Source organism: Mirounga angustirostris, unplaced genomic scaffold (genome assembly GCF_029215605.1).
Source record: "Mirounga angustirostris isolate CCGP_5_RB_7025 unplaced genomic scaffold, mMirAng1.0.hap1 SCAF_5, whole genome shotgun sequence".
Lineage (NCBI taxonomy): Eukaryota > Metazoa > Chordata > Mammalia > Carnivora > Phocidae > Mirounga > Mirounga angustirostris.
The window spans coordinates 154,371,129-154,389,604 of NW_026991713.1; the positions used below are offsets into that span (position 1 = coordinate 154,371,129).

General features: G+C 43.3%; 1 protein-coding gene across 7 annotated transcripts in view; it reads left to right on the top strand.

Annotated features, from left to right (window-relative positions):
- Positions 1 to 18,476, top strand: part of VPS35L (VPS35 endosomal protein sorting factor like) — a 113,161-nt gene that overhangs the window by 55,508 nt on the left and 39,177 nt on the right. For 6 of the 7 annotated variants that reach the window (XR_010411867.1, XM_064592608.1, XM_045875077.3 and 3 more), the window contains 10 exons: positions 154 to 200; positions 1,141 to 1,252; positions 1,762 to 1,878; positions 4,463 to 4,516; positions 7,904 to 7,984; positions 10,919 to 10,981; positions 12,135 to 12,220; positions 13,617 to 13,697; positions 15,826 to 15,889; positions 18,185 to 18,283. Coding sequence is in view for 6 of the 7 variants with exons in the window: in XM_064592608.1 (XP_064448678.1) it covers positions 154 to 200; positions 1,141 to 1,252; positions 1,762 to 1,878; positions 4,463 to 4,516; positions 7,904 to 7,984; positions 10,919 to 10,981; positions 12,135 to 12,220; positions 13,617 to 13,697; positions 15,826 to 15,889; positions 18,185 to 18,283 (804 nt within the window). In the remaining variant the exon portion in view is untranslated. The remainder of the gene's footprint in view (positions 1 to 153; positions 201 to 1,140; positions 1,253 to 1,761; positions 1,879 to 4,462; positions 4,517 to 7,903; positions 7,985 to 10,918; positions 10,982 to 12,134; positions 12,221 to 13,616; positions 13,698 to 15,825; positions 15,890 to 18,184; positions 18,284 to 18,476) is intronic. The other variant, XM_045875079.3, reaches the window with a different exon arrangement.

Consider the following 18,476-nt stretch of genomic DNA (forward strand, 5'->3'; position numbering starts at 1 on the left):
CCAAACACATCACTGTTTTCATGGCTCAGTTTCTCACCTGCGTAGTGGGAGAGCCTGCCTCATGGGTGGTCGTGAGAGGCGAGATCCCTTTGTGAGAAATGTTGTTTTAGATTCTCCAACCTGATGATTTTCATTATAATTATTTTTAATTAGGCTCTGCTAACTGAGATGATGGATAGATGCAAGAAACTAGGAAACAAGTAAGTATTTTATTTTTTTTAATTATTTAAAAAAAATTTTTTTTAAGTAGGCGTGGAGATCAATGTGGCGCTTGAACTCACAACCCTGAGGTCAAGACCTGAGCCGAGGTCAAGAGTTGGATGCCCAACAGACTGAGCCACCCAGGTGCCCCAGTATTTTAAAATTAATAAAACCTGAGTTTGGAAGCGGAGCTGGTTGATTTTTTTTTTTTTTTTTGAGCTTGGCATGCTCATGTGGGCGAGAGGACCAGCAGAGCGACAAGATGACAACAGAGGGCAGGAAAGTTGAATCCAGTCTCCTGGCTTCCGATTCCTGGCTCCACTCTTTCTTAGCTTTGTGAACTGGGGTCACCTACTTGACCTCTCTGTGCCTCAGTCTCTTCATCCGTAAAATGGGTTTAGTAATAGTCCTTTCCCCATGGGGCTGTGGTAAGTGGTAGGGTCAAAAAACTCCATTTTCCTGTCTTCCAAGCATATGAGGTTTCTCCTCTGCTCTCCCTTCCGTGGTAGATGTCCCTAAGTCACTGTGTCCCCTAGGTCCTAGAACAGTGCTTTTTGTAAGAGGTGAAGATATGTATTTTATATATTTGCAGCTTGGATCAATATTGTGACTTAATGTTTAGTTTTGTTAGTGCACCAGCCTATCAAAGGCTCAGTTTACATCTGTTTAAATGGATTTGATTGCTTGCTGTCCATCAATCCGGCCAGCCAGCCAGCTACCCATTCATCCAGTCAATTCAACATTTATCGAGTTCCAAATGTGTATAAAACATTGTGTTGTTCTCTAGAGGTTGCGTTTTCACGCCAGCCTTTTAAAATTTTTTTCCAACTTTACCATTAAAGAGTTCTCAATTCCTCCTTCCCAGCAACGTACGTACTTAAAATTAAAGTGACTTTCATTAAGGGGCAGCTCTGCTGACGTGGGTCATGTGTCTTACAGCGCCTTGCTGTTGAATTCTGTGATGTCAGCTTTCCGGGCCGAGTTCATCGCCACGAGGTCCATGGATTTCATTGGCATGATTAAAGAGTGCGATGAGTCGGGTTTCCCCAAGGTAGGCTCTTGCGGGAGAGCAGATAGGCACCATTTACCTGAGAGCTGTCAAGGGAGACAGTCCTTGTGGGGCGGGGGGAGCAGCTTGGGCCAGCAGGAAAACAGGTGAAGGCTCTGTCTCTGAAGAACATGATAGAAGATGATTTTGTGATTGGGATTGTTAGGCACGTGTCATTGCTGCCAGCGAGTCCTAAATCTATCAAATTAGCTCACTGTGAAGTACTTAGGAAAGGTTCAGTCCCCAATCTTTAAAAATGTATCTTCACTCGTTATTTATGAAAAGCTCTGTCCAGCAGAATGTTAGGGCCCACCAATCAGAGTGGTACATGGAGCCGGCTCTTTGTTCGGAGCAGCTCAGTCAGACTTGCACGTAGGCCTGAGGTCGAACTTCGGGAAGGTCATTGGAGGATGAGCCCTGAGATGAGCTCAGTGTTAGAGCCTTTTCCTCTAAGCCTCAAGGTGCTCTGATTTAAAATCCCCAGTATTGTAATGGTTTGCTCTTTTTCTTAGCATCTCCTTTTTCGCTCATTGGGGTTAAACTTGGCCTTGGCTGACCCTCCTGAGGGTGATCGACTCCAAATTCTCAATGAAGCTTGGAAAGTCATCACTAAGTTGAAGAATCCACAGGTGGGTGACCATTCAGACCTTAGATTGACTGTGCCTGCCTTTTGTCCAAGTTCTTCAGTATGTTCTTTCCTTTAAAAAAAATTATCTTTTGTCTAATTATATGTCTGTTTTTGGGGGTTTTTTTTAGAAATAATACTACTTTTAATTGTTTTTGCTAACTTATAGTGGAGAATTGATAGCTCTAAAGATATATTTTTGGATTTTTGCTTCAGGATCTACTAAAAGTGTAAAATTATAAATATTTGAAACTTTAAAAGACCTCTGGCTTTGTAAACAGCATCCAAAGTGCAGCTATCTATAGTACTTGGATTTGAAAGTAACAACTGAGTAAGATATTCCTAAATGGAAGATCAGCAGTCAAACCTGTAATTAGAAGGGAATTCCAACTGTTGTCCCTTGAACTGTTGTCCCCTGAACAGAGATAGCTGGGGCCTCTTTCTCCCACCACTTCAGGTCGGGGAGTCTAGGAGAGATGGACCAGCCGGTGTTAGGTGCTGAAGGCGTGTAGCGCCATCGTGCTGGAGGTTTGGCTTGCCCATCTCACCATCCTTGTCGGCAGCACGCCAGCAAGTTTTGCGGCTGCCACTAGGTAAATGGTACTGGCTGTCTTTGGCTGAAGGACCGGCTGGGCAGACTTCACCGCACCGCACACCGTTCCTCTCCTGCTAGCAGCATGTCTTAGTTCCGCTGCTATAACAGAACAGCGCAGACTGGGGGGCTTACAGACAACAGAAATTTATTTCTTGCAGTTCTGGGGTTTGCAAGTCTGAAATCAGGGTGACAGCCTGTTCAGATTCCAGTGAGGGCCCTCTTCTGGATTTGCAGATGGCCAGCTTTTCCTCCTCCCTTGGCAGAGAGGGAGAGTGGGCTCTCTGGGGTCCCTTTTATCAGAGCACTAATCCCATTCATGAGGGTTCTGCCCTTATGACCCATCACCTCCCAAAGCCACCTCCTAATGCCAGCACACTGAGGGGCTGGGATTTTCAACACAGGCATTTTGGACGCAAACATCGAGTCCAAAACCCAGCAAATAACTCAATAAGGGTACGTAACATTTGACACAATCATTTACCAAGAAGGAAATATTAGAGTGAGTTCAGTTATAAACCCCTTTCCAGTCACCTCATTTACAGTAGTATATTGCGAATAATGGCCTAATTTAGAAATACCAGAGACTTGTTTACCAAATCAAATACCTAGGTTAAGTTTAGCAAAACCCTCACTAAACTTCATAAACTAAACTGTTTAACTTAACTCTGATCGGCTAACCAAACAGCTTATTTAGCATGTGTAAAGTCCAAAGTCGCCAGGCCTCTGATGCCTTTGTGTGAGTGCTTCCAAGCAACCTTGCATCAAAAGGCCACCTTGATGGTTTTCTTTAGTCTTGAACTTCACTGGGCCTTCGGCCTTCCCTTTCCAGTTCGACCTTCAGATGTTCCTGGCTTTTCTTATGTGACCGAGATAACTATTTTCTTCCTTCAGCATTTCTTCTTTCTTAAAGTGTAGAAACAGAAGAGACACGCTGGAGCTCGAGCGCTTGTTTTCCCCACCTTGAGTGTCTTCTGGAGCAGGCAGCCGTACCCAGCTGTTCACTGCCATTTCCATGACCATCCCACGGGCTCTCTGTGGGCCCTCACCCCTACTCGAATCTAACACGTAATTTCTTACCTGAAATCTTCAGTGCTTTCTTAGCCTTTTTACAACATACACATCACCCCTCTATCAGAAAAATGGTTTTTTTTTTTTAAAGTAGGAAGCTTTTTTTTTTTTTTTTTTTTCTTCTCAGAACGTGCAAAAATCACATTCAATTCTGGTCTTCATTTTTCTTTTTCTTTTTTCTTTTTTTAAAGATTTTTTAAAAAAATTTTTATTTATTTGACAGAGAGACAGAGAAGGAACACAAGCAGAGGGAGAAGCAGGCTTCCCGCGGACCAGAGAGCCCGATGCGGGGCTCGATCCCAGGATGCTGGGATCATGACCTGAGCCGAAGGCAGATGCTTAATGACTGAGCCACCCAGGCGCCCTTCATTTTTTTTTTTTAAGATTTTATTTATTTATTTGACAGAGAGAGAGACAGCAAGAGAGGGAACACAAGCAGGGGGAGTGGGAGAGGGAGAAGCAGACTTCCCGCGGAGCAGGGAGCCTGACGTGGGGCTTGATCCCAGGACCCTGGAATCATGACCTGAGCTGAAGGCAGACGCTTAACGACTGAGCCACCCAGGCGCCCCTAATTCTAGTCTTCAACCAGATCCACCATCAGTGTCTCTGCTGAGGTGTGGCCCGGACTCGTGACTTTTATCTCCACTGCCTTTCAGTTCTTCCCAGATTCTGTCTTGGCCCAAGTGGCAATTCTGGAATGTTAGTTAGTTTCACGCAACTTCTGTATTTCTATAACTCGCTTCTTAGGGTAAAATATATCCGTGGGCTAGACTTTTCTGTAGATGAACCAACCAGTCTTGAAATTCCTATCACTTATCTCTTTTAATTGTCAGAGCCCTTGAAGGGGTTTGTACGTGATGAGCTTTTACCATAAGGTCCATCATGGTGTTCTTATCGTCGAGACATTTGTGCCTTTTCTCTGCAGGACTACATTAACTGTGCTGAAGTGTGGGTGGAGTACACTTGCAAGCATTTCACGGTATGTGTGGCCTGCGGTATTGTTTCTGGAAGAGATGTTTTTATTCATGTTTATAATAATGAACAAGGCTAGCTGAACCATTTAGGCATTTTACAATGGTAATTGTCCTTAATTTATAAAAATCACATCCTTTATGTTACACTGCGGTAGAGCATGGATATGTGCATTTTTTTTTTAAAGATTTTATTTTTATTTATTTGACAGAGAGAGAGACAGCCAGAGAGGGAACACAAGCAGGGGGAGTGGGAGAGGGAGAAGCATGCTTCCCGCGGAGCAGGGAGCCCGATGCAGGGGCTCGATCCCAGGACCCTGGGATCATGACCTGAGCCGAGGGCAGACGCTTAATGACTGAGCCACCCAAATGCCCCTGAATATGTGCATTGTAACGAAAGTATTCCATACTCAGTGTAAATTGGGGAAATGCTCCGTTATACCAAGGGAAGCAGTTTGTTTCACCATAGGAAACCTTAGATGCTTACTTGCTAAAGCGCATTGTGACTCTCCTTGGGGGTCCAGTCAGTAGCATTTCCACATATTTGACTTGTGTGTAATTTTTTTTCTAAGCGAAGGCACTTCTTTCCCTGTGCGCATACTGGAACCTCAGTTTGGGAAATAACTGGGCTTGCCAAGTAATAGAGATTTTAGAAGCAGGCAGAACTGGGTTCAAATCCTGTTGCCAGAATGCAAATTTTCATCAGCTTTTAAAAACCAAAGTATAGCATATATGCAGAAAAATGCATGTATTGTAAGTTTGCTGCCTAATGAATCTTGAGGAGGTACACCCGTGTGATCATGGTCCAGATCAAGAAACAGGGAATAACTCCTCCAAGCCCCCTGAACTGTGCTCCTAGTCACACTCCCCGACCGTTGGACGTTGAAGGCAGCCACCATCCTGGCCTCTTACTCGGTAAATTGGTTTTGGCCTTGTTTTAAGCATTATGTAAGTGCTGCTCTGTTGATTTTGTTTCTTTGGTCCAATTTTGGTTTTATGCTTTATTTTGGAAACTTCAAACATGATATTCCTTGAACTCATCACCCAGAAATGATCAACTCATGACAGATCTTGTTTCATTTAGATCTTTACCCCTTCTCTCCACCCCTGGGTTATTCTGAAGCAAATCACAAACACTGTGTCTTCACCTGCCAATTCTCAGCACGTATATGTAAAATATAAGATTCCCTTTTCTTTTTTTTTTTTTAATTTTTTATTCTTATGTTAATCCCCATACATTACATCATTAGTTTTAGATGAAGTGTTCCATGATTCATTGTTTGTGCATAACACCCAGTGCTCCATGCAGAATGTGCCCTCCTCAATACCCACCACCAGGCTAACCCATCCTCCCACCCCCCTCCCCAAGATTCCCTTTTCTGAAACCAAATCCCGATAGCTTATCTTAACCAAATAATAATAATAATAATAATAATACTGCTTTTAATACTAAAAATCAATGATCAGATGTCCCCAGTTGTCTTGCAATTTTTTTTAGAGTTTATTGTTCAGTTGGGATTAAAATAAAGCCTGTACATTGTGGTAGATTTCTTAAGGTTCTTTTAAACTGTAAATTCTCTCTCTTTCCCCGCCGTGTTCCCTTCCCCCCTCCCCCCCATCTGTAATTTATTTGTTGAAGAAATTGGGACCTTTGTCCTATAGAGTTTCCCAGTCTGGACCAGCTAGTTGCATCTGATGACGGTGTTCTTCTGCTGTCAATATATCCTGCCAATCAGCAGTTAGTTCTAGAGACTTCATCAGCTTCAGATTAGAGTTTCTGGCACTGTGGGTGGTGGTTGGGCGCTTCTCCTGGGAAGCTCACGGTATCAGGCTGTCTCTCTATAACATGGACAGCCACCAAAGCTCGTTGCATCTCACTGTTTCTCAGGGGCTGCAAAATGGTGATACCTGGAATTACAATCAACTCTTCTCTGTTCATTAGCTGGGATACTTGTAGAAAGAGAAACTTCTCACGTTGGGTGTTTGGTTACCCTGAGGTACAGCTTGCACAGAAAAGGCAGGGATGCTGCTGGTTTGTTTCCTTTCCTTTACTAGTTTTAGAATGAGGCTTGATTCCTCAGCATCCCCAAAGGTGACCAGTGAGTAGTAGTTGTTGGTATCTTTAGGAGCACATGGATTTAAATATACTTGAATTACATCATTCTTACTGATGCTCATTTGTCCCTTCTTTGTCCAGTGGATGCCTTTTCAGATTGGCTCCTGAGTCCTTCTGACATGTTCTCTATAGTCTTTGATGCCTTCCTTGCTTGCTCTTATAAGATGTTGCAGGCTCCCTGGCATAGTTCTTTTTTTTTTTTTTAATTTTATTTTATTATGTTATGTTAATCAGCATCAGCTATTTCTCCAAGGAGCTCTGGTTCATTTTAGTGCCATTGTCAGTTTTTTGTTTCCGTTTTTGTGTTTTTTCTTTTTAGTTGTGTGACCCTAGCTAAGTCACGTAACTTCTCGGAGCTCCACTTCCTTATCTCTAAAATGGGGATAAACATGTCCATGCCAGGGAGTTTAATGAGCATTAGGCAAGAGAGTAAACGTAATGGCAACTCTTTAGATAACAAGTATCAAATAGCAGGCGCCTTACCTGTGAGCTGTGCAGCCTCAGAGAGACCTTGCCAGGAGGCTTCGCTCTTCCTGTTACAAGGACCAGGGGTCAGCATACCTTTTCTGTGGCGAGCCAGACTGAATATTTGATGCCTTGTGGACCGTACGACCTCTGTCACAAGTATCCAACTCTCATTGCAGCATGTGACCAGCTACAGACAGTATATGAGTGAGTACAGCTGTGCGTTCCAGTAAACTTGATGCACACTGAAATTTGAATCTCATTCAATTTTTGTCATGAAATACTATTATTCTGGTTTGAACATAAAAATCATTTGTAGCTCGTGGGCTGTATAAAAACAGGCCCAGGACTGGATTTGGCCGTGGTTGGTTGACCCCCCAATAGAGATGACAAAAGCCACGGTGGGCATCGAGGTCACTCCGCTTGAAGGGGCTGAGTCTGCGCACTTCCCACAGGGCCGAGCTGCGCCGTCCGCCAGCGCCGGGGGAGCGGCCTGGGACAGGCAGGGACAGAGTGGCACGGCCGATTTCATCAGCGCTCGGGGAAGGCGGCGGGGACAGTGTAATACCCCAGAACCTTTGAGAACAATGTTTTAGTCCTGACCTGGTGCAGAAGTAGTTACCTTCAGGGCTGTGATATGGGTGGGAGTTCTCCCTTAATATTATTTCCAGCAGAAGATTTGAAACTGTTTCCTGGAAAGTATGTGGTGTGTTCTGAAAATGTCAGTCCTTTACTCCAGAAAAGCGGTCAGTGACTGCCTTACAGTGTCTAACCCAGGTTTATCACCGCCCCCCCCCCGCCGCCCCGCCCTTAGAAACGAGAGGTGAATACCGTTCTGGCTGATGTCATCAAGCACATGACTCCAGATCGTGCATTTGAAGACTCCTATCCTCAGGTAACAGCTTTGCTTTTCTCATTTCCACACTGTTAGGAATTTGATTCTGTTGAATCACATAGGCATGTTGCATGGGTCAGGCTGTAAAGTCAGATAATCCTGGGTTCAAATCCTAGCTCTGCCATATCGTCGCCATCTGCCCTTTATTCCACTACTTAACCTTGTTGTGCCTCAGTTTTCTCACTTGTAAAGCGGAGCTAGTAGTCCTACACTCCCGAGTGGCTGTGAGGATTGCATGAGATATGATATGGGATGCCCTGGCAGTTGCTTGGCACCAGTAAGTAAGGGGCCTGTGTTTTCCAGTTAAACTAACTTTTATTTGGAAATAGTCAAGCTTATTGGAAAATTGAAAGAATAGTTCAGAGAACTCCCATTATTATGATTATTTTTTTTTAAGATTTTATTTATTTATTTGACAGGGAGAGACAAGGAACACAAGCACGGGGAGTGGGAGAGGGACAAGCAGGCCTCCTGCAGAGCAGGGAGCCCGATGAGGGGCTCGATCCCAGGACCCTGGAATCCTGACCTGAGCTGAAGGCAGACACTTAACAACTGAGCCACCCAGGCGCCCCCATTTGTTTTTTTTTAATTTTATTTTTTTTTAAATACATAGGTATGATATACATAAGCTTTTTTTTTTTTTAAGATTTTATTTCTTTATTCATGAGAGACAGAGAGAGAGAGAGAGAGAGAGGCAGAGGGAAAAGCAGGCTCCCCGCTGAGCAGGGAGCCCAATGCGGAACTCGATCCCAGGACCCTGGGATCATGACCTGAGCTGAAGGCAGACGCTTAACTAATTGAGCCACCCAGACGCTCCTGAACTCCCATTATTTTTTTAGTCAGATTCACCAACTGTGAACATTTTCCATGTTTGCTTTATCATTATCATGTGTACACATACTCATATGCACTATATGTGTGTAAATTTTTTTCTGGCTCCTTTGAGGATAAACAGTTGCATACATCATGCTACTTTGCCTCTGAAGAATTCACTGAATATTTCCTAAGAACAAGGACATTCTCCATATAACCAGTTTGGTTATCAACTCTAGAGAATTTAACATTAATATCTTATTGTCTCTTCCACAGTCCATACTGTAGCTTTGTCAGTGGACTCAGTAATGTCCTTGATAGCAGATTTTTTCCTCCTCCAGTACAGAATCCAGCGAAGGTTCATTTACTGTCAAGTGACTTTCAACCTAATTAAGATTTTATTTTTTATTTAATAACATGACGTTCTGGCACTTATTGCGATCAATTTTTAGCTTCACTTAGTAGAAGAAAATTAATTACATGTTCTTGTAAGAAGGTTAGAATTCTAACATTTTGGTAAGAGTGTTTTCACCATTTGCTAATTAAAATAGTTCATCATTAGAATTTATTGAGTAGGCACTGAATACCTGACATTTTTCTCAGGGTGATAGTCTTGCACAACAGGCTCTTGATAAGCGTCACTGAGTGAATGAACCGTGTAGAGGAGATGGGTCATACCCTTGTGGGTTGGCAAGATCTTGGGTGCATATGAAGACTGAGATGCATTAGAATTTTTGTTGAGGAATATTTAGTAAGACCTTGATTCCTAGGGACCCATTTAATTGAAGACTTTAACATAATAATTTTAATGCAGTCCGTTCCTAAGAGAGAGAGGAATAATTACATTATACAATTCTGTCATATCTAGAAGCAATTTATGAAAGGTACCCCAGGGGTCAGCCTGCATTCTGGATAGCCACCCATATGAGTTGTGAGCCCCTTGTCTTAAGCGATTTAAACAAATGATTTCAACAGCAGTGTTTTTAGTGTAAACAAAAGTACCTGTCAGTAAATTTTCTCTTCACGACAGTAACCAGGGGCGGAGGTTTATATTTTCCTTAGAAAAAGCACCTCTGTGGTGTCTCCCTGTCAACAGGACTGTGTGCATCTCAGGGTGTGGGGGGGTGGACATTAGTACCCGGGTATCTGGAGCTGACCTTAGAGACTGTGCCACCATCGTTGGGTAATGATGTGGCCTTTGACTCCACCAGCAAACTCTGTTCATTGCCTCTCCACAGAAGTCGTCAAGAAACACCGGGCCATGATGGGCTGGAGCAGGGGTGTGCAAAGTATGACCCATAGACCAAATGTAATGCAGCCCACCACCTGCTATTGTGAATAAAGTTTTATTGGCTCCAGCCATGCCCATTTGCTTACATGCTCTCTCTGGCTACTTTTGAGCTGCAGTAGCCAAGCTGAGTAGTTGTGATGGCTCTGTGGCCCTTTGATGAAGCTGTTTGCCGCTGCCTCCCCTTGAATATTCATAGCTGACTTTATAATAGCTTTCCAAGGAAGGGCACTACGCTGTTCTAAGCACGTTACACGAACCATCCCATTTAACCCTCACAGTGAGCCAGGTACTGCTTTGCTCTCCATTTTACAGAGGAGGAAGATGAAGCTGGGAAGTGGCTTCACCAAGACTACAGAGTAAGATGGGCAAACTCAGACTGAGACAGGGCCTAACCTTTAACCCCCAGTAATCTCCCGTTCCCGAGTCACCCAGCTTTCCCTTATTGTAATTGTAATTTCAAATTATGAAAGAAGGTTGCCTTTTAGAAATATCCAACTTTTGGAATGCCTGGCTGGATCTCGGGGTTGTGAGTTTGAGCCCCACGTTGGATGTAGAGATTACTTAGAGATAAAATCTTTTTTTTTTTTTTTTTTTTTGAGACAGAGAGAATGAGAGACAGAGAGCATGAGAGGGAGGAGGGTCAGAGGGAGAAGCAGACTCCCTGCCAAGCAGGGAGCCCGATGCGGGACTCGATCCCGGGACTCCAGGATCATGACCTGAGCCGAAGGCAGTCGCTTAACCAACTGAGCCACCCAGGCGCCCTAGAGATAAAATCTTGAAAAAATATATCCAAGTTTTATTAAAGATGTGTTTTCTGTTCGCTTTTGCAGCTTCATTCAATAATTAAGAAAGTGATTGCCCACTTCCACGATTTCTCCGTTCTTTTCTCAGTGGTAAGTAGCATTCCTTAATTACCTTTGGAAATTTGTGTCTGAGTCAGAGGTTCACTTAGTGTCTCAGTCATGTTTTCATGGTGTCCCAGGCCAAAAGAAATACTTAACAGTTCCCTTTAGAAAGTAGTTAGGTCTAAACAACTTCAGGATTTATGGCATAACAACTTAATCAGCATTTGAAAAATGAGTACCCAGACGGAGAGAGAAATATTATCTTTATTTCTTTCATGACTCGCTCATGGAATGTGTGCCCCTCTTGAACATCACACAGCTTCTCAAACCTTGGAGTCAGACTGGGTGTCTTCTTCCTCTTTTCCTCTTCCACACTGATTTTCATAGGACACTTGCTTTTTATCACACATACAGTCTAACGTTGAAACTCTGGAGTACATCAAACTAATAGTTGTCTCATTGTCTGACAGCTGAAATTTTTTTTATGTGTCCCTCACATTTTAAAATACCCCATGATGCCCCTTCATGTTGGCTGCATTGCCCTGGGCAAGTACAAATCTAGAGGATTCTCTTCCCTGTCACTCCTCCCTCTGCGGGTTTCCATTCATGTACACTCACAGAACTGTTTGTTTCTTGCTTATTTTAAAAATAGAACCTCTTATTTTTTGGAGATTCTCCATACCCCAAGCACCCTGCCGGAACTTTGCATGCGTTGCCTCGTACCATTTTCACAACACCGCTAGGAAGTAGGAGCAGTTAGGATTCCCACTTTACAGATGGGAACACTGATGCTGGAGGAGGTGGAGTAACTTGAGTAAGGTGGCACAGTTAGTAAATGTAGAGTCAGGATGTGAGGGCCACTCTGAACAACTGGCTCTTCTTTCTCTGATCAGTATAATCGTAAAAAAGAAGCCCACCTTGTGTGTTGTTACCCAGAGAAGCCCATGGTTATCTGAAGCTTGCCCAGATGGTTCCCAAAATGTTCACTGGCCCCAGCCCTGACCCCTGGGGCGTGTAAGTGGTTTTAACCCTATGAGCTTTCACAAACCTGCTTTCAGGTGGGTCCTCCTCTGACCTGCCTCAGAGAGATGAATAGCTCTTTGTCTGCTCTGACCTTCAAAGAAAAAGGGACCCAACAAATCCCTTCCAACAACTTGTGTAAATTGCATGTAGAGTGCTTTTTTTTTTTTATTACTTTTAGGAAAAATTTTTGCCGTTTCTGGACATGTTCCAAAAAGAGAGTGTACGGGTGGAGGTTTGCAAATGCATCATGGAAGTTTTTATCAAGTAAGTGTAACATGGTGTCACCCAGAGCTTGGATTCCCAATGCCCCTGTGAAGCATATGGATGAGAATCACTCTGTGTCCTTGGAGGCCTAATGATCTGTATGCATTTAACATCTAAAATAACATGGTGAGGAAAAACACATTACAAGGAGCAGTCATGATAAAAGTTTGTAATTAGTGCCTAAGAAGACAAAGCCATAAGTAGTAGTTGGATCCTGGCCATCACCTACATTGTATTCCGATGTGTTTTTGGAAGGAGCAATCTGTTAATGAACTACTTAGGGAGTAACATTTTAAAAGATAGAAATAAAGTCATACTTGTCAAGGTCGCAGAGCTAGAAAGCTTTCCGTCTTCAATGCTTAGATTTGTGATTGATTTTTAAATTTAGTTGCTTTCCTTTTGACTAAATCTGTGTTTCCCCAAACAACCTACTGTTGGTGGTACAGGAAATAATTCTAGGTGGCACGTGGAGGAGAGATTTTGATTTTGATTTGAAAAGTTGTATATTTAATTTAATGTGTATTCAATATACAACTAGTTTAATTGGTGTTTTCATGTATTTTTTTTTTTAGGACAGAATTCAATTTAAAAAGTTAAAGTTGCTTTATTTTATTTTTTAAAGATTTTATTTATGTATTTGACAGAGAGAGAAAGCACAGGTAGAAAGAGAGGCAGGCAGAGGGAGAAGAAGAAGCAGGCTCCCCGCTGACCAGGGAGCCCAATGGAGGGCTCGATCTTAGGACCCTGGGATCAAGACCTGAGCTGAAGGCAGTGCTTAACTGACTGAGCCACCCAGGCACCCCTAAAGTTGCTTTAAATATTAAATATATAGATATGGTAAAATAAAGTGTGTTAAGATGGAACTTAAGTAACCCCGGTTTGGAAAATTGAGTTAGATGTTGCTTGAATAATGTATGTTTTAAGCTTTCCTTGTGTTGTCTTCCTGAAATATTAATTCCATATGCTTGGAAACAAATATACTTCCTTTACTTACATCAAGATTTGTTATAAGACCTTGTCCTTCTATATTATTCGAAAAGCCAAATTACAGTTTTGCCTGGCACTTAACACAGTTGTAGATGGGTTGTGGGCTGCTTCAGAAAGAAATGTAAAAAAATCAGGTCTGCCCGTTGCCTGGCTTAGGAAATGCAGCAACTTTACCATGATTTGGTAGGATTTACCGTGACTTTAGGAGAAGTTATAATATGTGTAGAAAAGCAAACTTGTTATTGAAGGAAGAATTAAGAGTAAAACCAGAACATTGCCCATTACATGTTCAATGCCAACTGGGTAATTTGCTATTTCTCAAATATACGTCATAGAGGAGAAACTCAGCCTGCGCCTTCATTGCTGTGAGCGGACATAACTTACACTGTTGTCTTTAAATGTCTTGTAGGCATCAGCAAGAGCCCACAAAGGACCCTGTGATTCTGAATGCGCTTTTGCACGTGTGCAAGACCATGCATGACTCTGTGAAGTAAGCCACGCTTAAGGCTGAAACATAACATGGATTGGGTCTTAATACCACATAATAGTACATTGGGGAATTACTGCATTAAGCTGCCGCTGTGGATACTATTATTTTATGGGGTCTATTAAAATTCTTGCTAATGAGGACATTCCAGTCTAGGAGGAGAGAGAGGCTGAGGGTAACCTTCCTGAGAAGATTAAATGGCCCGTCTTTTTTTTTTTTAAGATTGATTGATTTGAGAGAGAGAGAGAGCAAGAGCGAGTCGGGGGGCAGGGGCAGAGGGAGAGAATCTTCAAGCAGACTCCACGCTGAGCACAGAGCCTGATGTGGGGCTCAGTCCCACAACCCTGAGACCGTGATCTGAGCCGAAACCAAGAGACACTCAGTCGACTGCACCACCAAGGCGCGCTGAGATGGCAGATGTTTTCACAAAGGGATTTCTGTTGAGAGGAAAAGGCGTGAACTCAAACTCCGCGTCTCCTGGAGATTTGAGAGCCGCAGATAAAATAATAATGAGTCCACTCATCCAGTAACATAGCCTCTACATTTTTTCTCGTTATTAGCCAATTACTTGAAATTCGAATGAAATGGCTTCTCTTCCTTACATGAAGGGCTCTAGGTGTTTAGTAGACCTGAGGCTCAGTCCTGTGCGTTAGCCGTTAGCCTTACCTCTGGATCAGAGGCCAAAGTATCACTCCTTTGCTTTCTAGTTTTTTCCCTTACATGTTTCCATTTGATTGTGTTTGAAGCAGTTCCTGCTCATTTGTGGCTGAAATTTCAGTCCCCACAGAATTTTTAAGCCCAGCAGCTTGAGTCACTGGAAAATGTTACAAGAATGGAGAAAACGTTTTGGAACTTAACCGTCAGCAAGATGAATTGTATTTCTTTTTTTTCTTCTGAATTTTGGAATCTTTATTTTCATGATCTTGTGTTGTTGACCTCTTGAATAGTTACCAAAATTAAAATATCAAGACTTTTTATAATACATGGAACCATAGGCTTTTTAGTTGGACAAAAAAAGAAATAAAGGCACAAAAAACACATCAGAAAGGCACTTGTCTTAGTAGGATACCGGGTTTTAGCTTCGGTAAAATAGGAAGTTTATTTCTGTCTTGCTAAAGGTGTGAGATCAGATGGGGTAGGGCCGCTCTGCTGTAGAGCACCACCCAGGCTCCTTCTGTCTTGTTGCTCGGCCATCCCTCTGGGGTGTTGTCCCTGTCTTGCTGGGGGAAGCTGGCTTACCTCGACCATGTCCAAGTACAGCCTGCGGGCATTGGAGGATAGTAGTTTTCTTTCTGCGAGAAACTTGGACAGCTCACCCTCACTTGTGCTCATATCCCATTGGCCAGAACTGTCCTATGGTCATACCCAGCTACAGAGGGGGCTGGGAAATGGAGTCTCAAAGAATGAAAGGGACATTGCTTTGTTAGCGGACGGAATGCAGTCTTTGCCAGGGACACGGAAAGGACAAACCAACACACAAAACTTGGCTTCCGTTTCTCTAGGCTCTTAAGGTTTAAAAAAAAAAAAAAAACTGGGGGAACTATTAATAGGCCTTCACATGTGTAGTCGAAGCTTAAGGACGTGACATTGTCTTACTTACGTTTGTATTAATACTGCTATTAAATAGAGGCAATTGCGATCTGTAATTTACTTGGAGATGCCTCCCCAAAATGAGCTGGATTGATGGATGGAGAGGGAAGCGGGTAGTTATGTGACAAAGCAAATATAGTAAAATGATAATGGTGGGATCCTGGTGGTGTGTATATGGGTGTTTGTTGTAAAATTCTTTCGACTTTGCTGCTTGTTTGAAATTTTCTATCCCGAAATGTTGAATACAAAAATTTGCAGTTGGACCTTGCTGTCCAAATTCCAAGGGAAAGAAAGTTTCCTTCTCCTTTACTATTAATAGATATGTCCTGAAAACATCATCTTTGAGAGAGATGAGAAACACACTTAAATTATGTTCATTTAGATGATACATTTTCATCAGAAGAAACACAGCCTGTTGGGAGTGTTTTAAATCTAGAAAATGCAGAATATTCTTACCTGTTAAATTGCTTACTTCTTACATATTCTTTAGAAACTTATATTTATTACCTCAATGTTAATTATGTACCATTATTGATTTTAGTGCACTCACTCTTGAGGATGAGAAAAGAATGCTGGCATATTTGATTAATGGATTTATAAAAATGGTAAGTATTGAGGAAGAAGTTTCAGGGTACTTGGAAATGTGATGTAATTGTCCTTAACTCCAGTAAAAGCAGTTAACATTATGTTCCCTGGTGCTTTTCATTTTTATTAAGATAAGAGGAAATTAGAAAACATCTTATATTAGCCAGCATTCCCCCGGGGGCAAAGAGAGCCAAGACAAACTGGCCTAAGGAATAAAAAAATGTGTCATCAGGACCTGCCGTCTGTGTGTCTCAGGCTCGGGGTTCCGCTCACTCGGTGTCCTCCCAGACAGGCTCACGCCCCTGAAGAGCTCCAGGTTCCCAGCAGGAAGGGCTCCAGCAGAAGTCCTGGGATTGAGTCTCCAGATGAACTTGGGTCACCTGAACGAATTGCTGCAGTGAGGGGGAAGGAGCACACTGACTGGCCAGGCCTGGGGGACATATGCACACCTGCACAGCCCCAATCATGTGGACGCTGGGAGTGGGGAGTAGGGGCTCCTTGAGGCACCCGATGTGCTGCTCATCAGGTGATGGTGAACTGATGCTGGGGGGAGGGGCAAAATTGGTGTATAACAACTCACCCCAAAACTTAGCAGCTTTTTTTTTCTTTTAAGATCTTGTTTATTTGTCAGAGCGTGCACAAGTGGGCTGGCGGGGGCGGGCAGAGGGAGAAGCAGATTCCCCGCTGAGCAGAGAGCCTGGAATCATGGGATCATGACCTGAGCTGAAGGCAGACGTTTAACCGACTGAGCCACCCAGGCGCCCCAAAACTTAGCAGCTTTAAATAACAGTGTCTTATTAATTCTTAACAAACCTGGAGGTTGACTGTGGAGCCGGGCTGCTCCGTGTACCAGGATCGAGGCCATGGAGGATCCAGGACAGCCTCATTCCCACTCCCGTGTCTGGGCTCTTGGTGCTGGCTCTTGGGGCCTCATTTCTCACCGGCGTGGCCTCTTTCTGCTGTTCTGCCATCATCCAGCTGTCTCAGCCGAGCTCTTTTATATGGTGCAGGCATGGACAGAAGCTGCAGGGCCTTCTAAGACCAAAATCCAGCCATCACACAGTGACCGGTGCCACATCCTGCTGCATTCTGTTGGTCAAAGCAGTGACCGGGGCTGTGGCCTTGGAGCAGGGGGGAGTAGACTCCCACCCCCAGATGGGAAGAGTCCACAGGGACGCTGCAAAAGGCCAAGCAGAGTGGGAGGGGTTCTTGCAGCCTTCTTTGGGAACAACCCCACCATCCCCTCCTAGCCAGATCCACCTTTGCTTTCGTTCTTCGTGCACAAAGCTAAAGTAACAACTGCTGCCAGTATCCTGTTTTAATACAAGTGTCAAGACAAAAGCTGACCAAGAGGAAACTAGAGCACTTTGAAAAGGACCCTGAAAATGTGACTTGTTCCACAAGAGGGTCAGTGTCATCGTTGACCTGACTCTGTGGGTAAAACAATCCATTCTGATGCAAGATTAGAATTAACCCTTCAGTTGTCATGGGAGGAAATGCACCTTTTACCAGGTGACTCTCCTTGCACTTGATTTATGCGCTGATCGGGTGGTATTTTATCCCTTTATGGCTTTGTCTGAGAGCCACCAAGTTAGAATGGAAAAGAATATGAGGAAATAAGATGTGAAACCTGATAGCTGTAATGGAAATAGCAACGTTAAGCCTCCTCTGGGCAAAAATGATTGCTGTAACAGTCAAGTTTGTCCTCCTAACGAGCTGTTCGTAAATTTGAAGAAATAGAAGAGGGGATTTTTATTGATGGAGAAACTTTCACCTATGGCCCCAGCAGCCACCCGTAAGTTGCTGAGTTTGGAGTCCCCATCAGGAAACAGAAAGGTGTGGCTCTTATTAGGGAAATCCCTCTGACCAATGGCTCCCAATAACCAAATTTATGTTCTGTGAAAAGGCCACAGCTGACAAACAAAATTCCATTATTTCCTTTCCAGGGGTTTCCTTCTAGCCTGGGAAATCTGATTTACATTCTGAGATTCTGTTCTATTACCCTTTGGTCTTTTTATGTTCTACTCCAGTGCTCACGTCATAAAGAGGAGGTGGTAATAGTAATATCGCAGTTATATGCTGGGCAAAGTCACGTAAAGTCTAATTGGAGTAAATTCCAGTGTGTGTGTGCGCGCGCACGCGTTTGCTTGCTTGCATACCTTGGGCATTTCCACCCATTCATACTGGTGGGATTTTTGGTGACTTGTCATCACAGACTTGCCCTACCACTCGAAGCTCAGGGAAACTCTTCTCAATGGTGTGTGCTCACAGGTCCCTAGAGATAACATTTTCAGCATCTTTTCCCTTGCTTCTAGGTGTCCTTTGGCCGTGATTTTGAACAACAGCTCAGTTTTTATGTTGAGGCTAGGTCAATGTTTTGCAACCTGGAACCTGTTCTTGTGCAGTTGATTCACGTAAGGATTTTCATTTATTCGTTTCTTTTCTCAATAAATATTTATTATCTATATGCTAAGCATGGAGTTTAATCTGGGAGTCTTGTGGCCCCATAACACCCCTATTCTTTAGGGCATAAAAGGTGGTTTCTCAAAGATTAATCAAATCTGCAATTTTGCTTAAGTCTTTGGTTGTTTGTTTTTTTTTTTAACC